The sequence below is a fragment of the Ptychodera flava genome, chromosome 19 (genome assembly GCF_041260155.1).
Source record: "Ptychodera flava strain L36383 chromosome 19, AS_Pfla_20210202, whole genome shotgun sequence".
In the NCBI taxonomy this organism is placed as follows: domain Eukaryota; kingdom Metazoa; phylum Hemichordata; class Enteropneusta; family Ptychoderidae; genus Ptychodera; species Ptychodera flava.
The window spans coordinates 33,366,266-33,375,088 of record NC_091946.1 but is presented as its reverse complement, the minus strand read 5'-3'; the positions used below and the strand labels follow the sequence as shown (position 1 = coordinate 33,375,088).

At 37.8% G+C, this 8,823-nt stretch overlaps 1 protein-coding gene across 1 annotated transcript; it reads right to left on the bottom strand.

The window, feature by feature from the left end:
* Positions 1-3,317: 3,317 nt before the first annotated feature.
* LOC139119356 (low affinity immunoglobulin epsilon Fc receptor-like) lies at positions 3,318-7,634 on the bottom strand. Its single transcript, XM_070683136.1, has 6 exons — positions 7,586-7,634; positions 5,656-5,747; positions 5,082-5,246; positions 4,789-4,874; positions 4,231-4,385; positions 3,318-3,559 (listed from the first exon to the last, which is right to left on the bottom strand). The coding sequence occupies exons 2-6, from the start codon at positions 5,711-5,713 to the stop codon at positions 3,547-3,549; spliced, it is 477 nt and encodes a 158-aa protein (XP_070539237.1). The 5' UTR covers positions 5,714-5,747; positions 7,586-7,634; the 3' UTR covers positions 3,318-3,546.
* Between the last annotated feature and the right edge of the window lie 1,189 nt (positions 7,635-8,823).

Below are 8,823 nucleotides of genomic sequence, written 5' to 3'. Positions count from 1 at the left end.
ATTAATATTTGTACACAAGAATTTTTTTCCTGTATTCAAAGTTACATTTTCCACTTGAGAGAATTTTGTGAATGTTGACATTAAAAATGTCATGAAACGTTTTACAATCAAAGAAATGAATAGCTGCAAAAGGAGTTTTTTCTATGGTATGATGGGGTAATATATTTCCTATTTTGAACATACATGACACATGAACAGATCAACATCGTTTACAGCCCTGTCAACCAAATTACATTTGCAATGACTATCGCATACCCTACATGATTACTGAAACACGAGCATACTGTTCTTCGTGTATGTATCTATAGCTGCAATATTGTAGCTTTACAGTGACATGGTCAGTTTATGATCAGTGTTTTCAACCTGCTGAACAGCACAGTTACGATCCCAACCATATGGTTATTTGAATCATTTTTTTAGTTTTTTGATATTTACTTTTGGCAAACGTTGGTAAGGCGATATTGTGCTTTTGCAAGAATAAAGAAAGTGAAAATAGAAGTAAAAAATATTATACGGGTATATTTTGTAGTACCGATGGACATGCAAAAGGCAGGTCATGCTTTCCCTCGCCCACATGTTCAAAGAGATGCCGACTGTTGCAACGGGAAGAGCCATGCGATTTGGGTGGACCATTAAATCTCCGGGGAGACTGTCAAATTGGAAAAAAATGCTGAGAAAAAGTGCGAAAAGAGTATATGTTGCCGTTCTGATCATGTGGGTCGGCCAATAAACATATATAACACGATTGGAACTGATTTGGGATAATTTGATCTTCATGTTTTTACAAATTCCTCAAAAGTGTTAGGTGCCCTGTTGCTGAATGTTGCAATATTACAAATTATTACTCATAAAAACAAGTGTGTATCCTAAAAAGAAAAATTGATGAGGTCACATTTGTAGATGAAATCGACATTACTTCACCATCCAATTGTACCAAATTAGTTCTAATCGTGTTATATGTAAAATTAAAAAAAAAGCATCGTGCAAATATGTGAGCTGGTCTTCTTTAGATCGACTGCACCTCGGGAACAGATATTTGGACGCTTTTCTACCACTTGTGGGAGCTCACTATAAAGGTCTCTTCTCAGTTTTTCGAAAATTGAAAATGTTATTTTCCCCATAGAGTTAACTCAGGAATGGCGGCCATTTTGAATTTCAGAAGACGGTAAATTTAAGCTATTTTTTTCCTGGTACCAAAGTTTGTAGGGTGACCCCTGATTTTTATTCTTGATTTTGGTGAGAGAATGGTTTAAAGTTTCATTGTTGAAAGTGTGAGCATTAGTTTAAATATTTTACTTTCGATGCACGTACTACCTTAAATAGAGTTTTTACTGCTTTTCCCTATATCAAAATCACCACCGTCATTTCTCACATCGAGATTTATTTAGTTTGGTCATGTGTTTGCTGTGTGTTTGTAGTGTCACGTTTTTATCATCAACCTTGGAAGCCTAATTGAGCAAAGTCGTCCCAGAGTGAAAACATAAAGCGAAAAAAAGAGCCAAAACAGCAGTACATGTGATACTATTACCCTTCCCATGGTAGTGCCGCATCCACGTTCCAAGGTTCACATTTCGGAATGGAATCCATCGCGCCATGTTCCCATTCTATTCCCGATGTTAAAAGTCGTTCTATTCCTGCTCAGTCTCAGCAACAGTCAACTGTCATACTATTACAGAGGGGGGGGGGGGGGCTTGTCTTGAAAAGCAGCCACATCGTTTGAAGTTTGGGCCGAGCTTAGTCGACTCTTCAGCTTAAAGGAGCAATTTTGAGGTGCATATTTTAGAGCTATACTGAAATGCCTACAAACATGTAAATGGCAAATTAAATTTTACTAAATTGAGGCGCAGAGCATGGACGACGAAACACCAGGAGGGGTCTATTGCCATTCACTTTCATTTATTCAATGCTCTTTTGTATAGTAATGATAACACAGCATACAGCTAACTGCTGTAGTATAATTCTTTTCATGGCTGAAATATGTGGCTTAGTCCTCGGCTCAGTCGATAATCAATCGGAAGTTAGTTCGCTGTTATACCAGAAAGTCTGGGAATGTGGATCGTCGATAAGGCTAGTCCGGGAGCGACTGGGTACTTTTGAACGAAATTGGTCGAGTTTGACCTTACCCTTCCCCATGAAAGTTCGTGAGTTGAGCGGTTTTCCGTCAACGAAATCATAAGTTGAACTTTACCGAACACGATGAACTGCTAAAATAGCTTGTTAGACACTGAAATTGATGACAGGCTTTTAAAAACAAACATTTGAAAAGAAAATCTGAACGACGATCAAGTATCACGCATATACACCGTTTCAAAGGGCGTAACCATATGGCATATAGTTTATAGTGCGAAACCAGGGAAGTCCAAATAGAGTTTAGGCTTGAGTTTCGTTTGTCATGTGTGTTTAAATCGCCCAGTGCCTCTCACATGAAGTATTGGAACTCTACACTCCAACAGCGTCGAAGGGGCAGTCTATAAGTCTTCGCTATGTATACATAGCTGCATCACTGACAGCCTTTATCTTCTGGTGCACGGCAGCTGGAACGGCAGGAAGTCCCTTTCTGGACTTCTGCTGTGCTGGAAAGCTGCCGGGATTCTGAAATACCAGCCACAGGAACACTGAAACCGTCTCCGGCCAGCTGACTGCTGCCTTCAGTTACTGCAAACATCTGCCAACGAGAGCTTAAATCAGCGATGTCACAACTCGCCCAGAATCTAAAAATCCTAACTGCTTGACGGAAAAAGTACTATCCTCACCAGCTGCAAAGTTGATGAGGAAAAATTGCAAGATAAACTGAGCAAATTTTGGGCAAAAATTCAAGTCTTTCGGTTTACACATGTACATTTCCTTAACCTCTTCCACGTCGTCACAAATGTACTACTGATAATTCGGTCAAATGATGACACGTGCTATTCAGATATGTAAAAAAATTTAAAAAATTAAACCGCTACGTGCAGAAAGAACTCTTACATTCTGACGCTATTTTAATTCGCTATTCTAATAAAAAGACAAAGTACATCTGACGAGCACTTTACTAATGAAAAGATAAAACCGGAGCCAATTACACATTTACTGATCTCTACTCGCCTCTGTTCTTTCAATGCCTGTACACAAAAACGAAACGTAATCTCAAATAAGACTCAACGCCATTTTACTGTAAACGTTTACATACATAGATACATAAATAGATACATACATCGATACATCGATACATAGATACATACATATATACATACACACATACATACATACATACATACATACACACATACATACATACATACATACATACATATTTACTGTAAATATATATTTTTGTGTAGGTATTGTGCACTTTGAAGGCATTTATTGAAGTGATCAATTATTGTTGTTGTTACAGATAGTCGACTTGGTATCTAAAAGAATCAATAATATGTTCGAATGTGATCCTCTAAGTGGCCTTATTTGTATCACTATGATATCAAACATGGTTGTGATGGGTATATGTCATTTTCGTGGTTATAACCGTTTTGCTTGCTTCATTATCTGAATTGTGACCAGAGCATCCAATTAAAGCGTATTCCTGCGAAGAAAAGCAGACGGGCACACACGAAAATAAGACTACTTTCAGATTAAAGTTGAGTGTAGGTAGGTAAAATTCTTCATTATGCAGAGGTAAACATTATGTGCAAATAGTTTCGGATTTCGGAGAAGTATAATTTATATTTCCATTTAAAAAGACCAGTGTATGGAGCCATCACATCTGCAAAGCGTGTGATTTTTGTGCTGTAGATCCTGCAAGTTGTAGATTTGATATTGTGCGAAGAAATGTGTGTGAGAGAAACAGTCAGGAAGGACGAGTTTCCGAGTGAACAGATAGACTGAGGACAGAGGGACACAGATCGAGACAGATCGACAGAAAAATAAACAGACAGGCAGACAGACCTACCAACCGACTGTACAACAGACAGAGATGCAAACGTATAGAGAAAGAGATACAGAGAGAACTGGAGAGACAGGTGGATAGGGGTAGACAGAGACGGAGAATGTCAGGGACAAACTGACAGAGAGGCAACGAGACAGGGGAATATAGGCAAAGAGTCGGTGTTTTGTGTTAACACTTGTAAGGGCTAAATCTACCATCCGGGTGAGTTCACACCACAAATAGTTACGGAGAAAATATTACAAAACAGCACTCAAAGCGCCTTGTCTATTTCTATCCCTTAAAACGCTTTCAAAAGAGACAAAACTGACTTTTGCCAACGTGGTTTCTGTTCGCAGACAAAGCCCGCACGGTGTGAACACGGCCAATCATTCCATCGCCCTTGCGCAGTGAACACAAGATGTGCACAGTCTTCCCTATTGCTTCCATTATCGGGTTGACCCACGTTCCAATTTCTGTATTTCAACTGTGTGAAAGACAAGAGAGAAAATTAATTATATTCCTAAAATCGATTAAACGTTTTATGGACACGAAATAATGTGCAATTAATGAACAATTATGCGCATTGACACTGACCAAAATCTCCTATGAGGGCGCACACGAGGCACACAGTTCGAAGCCTGTAACACTGGCCCATTTGGTAGAAAGGCATACGCGCCGGCCCTATTGAGACACAAGTATAAAATTTGCCGATAACATTAGAGAAAACACCATTTCCCTCACTAATATAGACAAGGTAAACATGTTCGCGGTGGTCTAGCTTTGAAGCCTATGGCTGACATAACATTTTTTTTTGCATTACACGATTCGCAAAATAAGTTTGAAATAGCCGTGAACAAATAGCTTTTAATGAAAAAACTGCTACTCACCGGGGATCCATCCGCCCACACAAATTTTCCTTCAACTTTGATGTCGTTTAATCCGATCCAAATATGGTATTGGTTACGTGTGTATGCTGACGACAGAAAGTCACATGGTTCAATTTTATTATTTCTTTGCTAATAACATGTTCGCAAGGGAATCTCTTTATCTTATCTTACTCAGGCGTTTGAATGAAAAAATAAATGCTTCCAAATTAATACCAATTCTGCATTCTGTAACTTCCTTCTTCCAGCTATACCGGTTGACTCAAACAATCGTTGTATTGCAACTTTCAGCTTACCTTTCAAAAACAGATTCTCCTCTGCATCGTTGATGATGACCAAGGTACTGTGCATCCCTGTACACACTTCTTCTGCTTCTCTGTATGTGTACATAGGATACACATATCCGTAGTAGCAGCTTTCCTTAAATTTTATCCATCCGGTCTGACAAGTTGCAGGTAAATCTATGAATTTTCCAAAATAATAAAAAATCATTCAACGTCCAGAATCGCACGTTTTCTTCCAGTTGCTCAAAACTAGACTTCCGCTCGTAAGCGAAGGCACATAACCCCTTCCCCTATGTAAAACGTGTGCATTCGAATGATTGCCCCTGAATGAGATATAAATCGCCACAAAATAGGATTTTCTGATTTTGTTTGTTTTCTTATTGTGTTGTTTATATGGAAATAAAAAATATTAAAAAAAGAGTTCGTAAAAGTGACGCAAATAATAGTTTACACTGGCCTCTCCGGCGACGTGAGGTTCGAAACCTGTAAAGGGAAGTAAACTGGCTTACTACAGACTTCTCATCCACGTTGAAAGCAATATCACAGTATATTCGATGAGTGCAAATATTATAGATTGCCTACTCACATGCTCCATTGGCGGTGCTGTATAATGCACATGAGAGAAGTATAATGACTATCTTCATCGTTTTGCAACTTTGATACGCCAATGTACTGCACCTAAAAGACGGAAATGTCGATGGAGAAGGCAGCGTTCGAAAGAGGTTGACAATACACATGAGCTTATTTCTCCACAGATGACGGTAATATTGAGTATAACACAATTTGAAACACTTCTGTAGTGACTTCCACATGGCGCGAGTTTCTGTAAGCTACCACAACCATTATACAGATACTCATCGTCACAAAGATTCATTTCAAAGTAATCGAATAGTTACACAGCTGGTAAAATGACAGGTTTCGTTTGCTAAAGTAGAATGCGCCTCAAGGACACACCCCCAGGGCCTGGGGGGGGGGGCTCATTTTGACTCCAATGGAGTGAATCAGGTTTTTCCTGGCTTGTGTTTGAAAATCGAAATGTTCATTTTTCCCAATAGAATTCACCGTATAGGGAATGCGGTCATCTTAAAGTTAAGTGTACCGAAATATTGGGTATTTTGTTTTACCAGAACCAAATTTTCCACGGTGACTCCCTGATTATTATACTTCATTTCAAAAGGTAACAGTTTAAGATCCCACTTTCAATTCAAGGCTTGTACCATGAGTAGGCACGAAAATATGTCAGTTGCCCTTCTTTTCCTACGTAACGACATCGTTGAGGGACAATGAGTCAGTATTTGTAGTTGATTTACTCTCTTTTCGCAAATTTAAAGCCTAAATGACGATGAGATTTTTTTAAAAAATCAACACTGCTCCAATAGCAAATTTTAAAATGATTATCTAGCACATGGCATAATACCCGCGAATAACACATTCTAAGTATAAAAGTATATCATGTTTTCGTTAAAATAGACGACAAGACTGATATTACGTCGATATATCCCTTTGATAGTCGTATTATCTTATATCATGGTCTCATACAGAGTACTTTAGATTATTGTTGTGTTGTTTGGGGTAATGCAACGGCAACTAATCTTGACAAAGTTTATACTCTTCAAAAACGGGCGTTACGCACACTTTTTGAGTTGTCAATTGATTTTCCCTCAGATGCTTTATTTTCTACATTCAATGTTATGTCGATTAGACAGAGAATTTTTTATTTCAGGGCACTTTAAGTTTCAAATGTATGAATGGTTATGCTCCACAATATTTATCTAATTTATTTACTCCACAAAGTAATGTTCATGATTATTTTACACGCTCTACTGCACGTGAGAATTGTCATGTACCAAGATGTGTTTTAGGCACTGGACAACGTAGTTTTCATTTCCGTGCCACGAAAGTTTGGAATTCATTACCGAGTGAAGTGAAAAATTTGACTAGTCTGTACACATTCAAATGTAAACTGAAAGAATATGTTAAAAGAAATGTTCCCCTTTAGTATACTTTTGCTTTCTTGTATTGACAGATGTATTTTTTTCCTTTAATTTTTCGAAAATTGTATGAGCCCCGATGAAAATTACTATTTCAGTAACTCGGCCGCTCAGTAAAAGTGTAAATAAATAAATAAAATAAATAAATAAATATCTTAACATTTTATTGGAAGCCTTTATTTTCTGGATAGACATGCCGCACGAAAAAATATACGAGTGACTTTGATAATGGTCGTGAAGGTGATGATGTGAGGTAATTAAGGGAGCTGATACCGAGTTTGATGATGACTACTATGCTTTAAATTACCATTCTGAGCTGCAAAACGAAAAATGTCAACTTTTATTTGATATTTATCGGTCTCTTATGCCACCCTTAAAAATAACCAAACGATTTGTATTAATCACTCCATCTTTCCCTTATTCACATGTATGCCAATCAAACGGCCATCAACCTCCAAAAGATGTCTACCGCACTTTAATCTTTTCATCGAAGTACGAATTCTACAAGTATTTTTTATCACTTACCTGTACCGTACGTACGGAAATCAAATTCCTACCGATCACTGCAGTTCCACCAGAATAACTGGCAGGCTCGAGCATTGTCGAATTTATTAAAACGCCGGTTTCTAAAATTCACGTGATGTGTTATGGAGGGAGGGGACTTTCTTCCCCGTGGGATATAAATTGTGCCGCGGATATTTAGTGTGAAATGACCCATAACACAACTCGGATGAATAAACACTAAATTCGTGTGTCAGATAAATCAGCCAATGCATATTTGCTCGGTGCTATTCTGCCTAAATTGAGATAAACTATCGACGTGGAAAATGACGAGAAGGATATCCGTGTTCCCAATTTAACTAGATCATAAAAATTCGACGAATATGAATATATGAATAAGGAAGTGACACTAGATCGAATATTTTCGTATCTTATAGTCGCAGATTTCCACAACTTTCATCTTCTTTCAAAGATGTGACGACGAAAGTAGATCAATCATAAAGTATTTAAGATGCAACATGACATTTGTATCAAACTTTAACTTTTGGTTATTTTTTTCATCATTTTTATTTTGTAGATTGAAACACCCACTATTTAGTTTTCTAACTTAGCGTCTCTGAGTGTAAAATGCATCGTTATAAGTCACGTTTCAAAAATAACAATGCAGTTTACACACATATGGGCTGAGTTGACAAGCTGAACACTGTGTATATCAACATGCCTTCGGCTGTTTGATATTAAACTCCAGTATAGCGAAACCACTCTTCAAATATATTTCAATATGGATTCCCGTAACAGTGGATTCTCGTGAATATTTTTTTTCGACATGCAAATCACCTGCATGAGCAGACACTACATGAGTGGTCTACAATTTGGAAAGCCGCGTAGAATTATGAGGAAATTGTTTATTTTACCGAACAGCATGCCGGATGGACTGCGACTAAGTTGATATTTGTTTTGCACACTTCTGATGAGCATCCTAGTTACTCGTAAGAGTAATATGCGTCGTACTCATATGTACAGGAACAACTACAGAAGAAATCGCAGTATAGTGAAGACAACGGTGGGAAACCTCTACAAAGGACTTTTTCTCTCACAAATGCTTACAAATATACTTTGAAATTTAATACAATTCGGTTATACTTCAAATCACAGGGCAGTGAATTCCAAATCTTTGTGAAACTATACCTAAAGCTTCTCTGGCCTGTAAATAAGGTGAGCATATTTCAGTCCACATTCTCTATACAAAGTGTTTTGAAGTG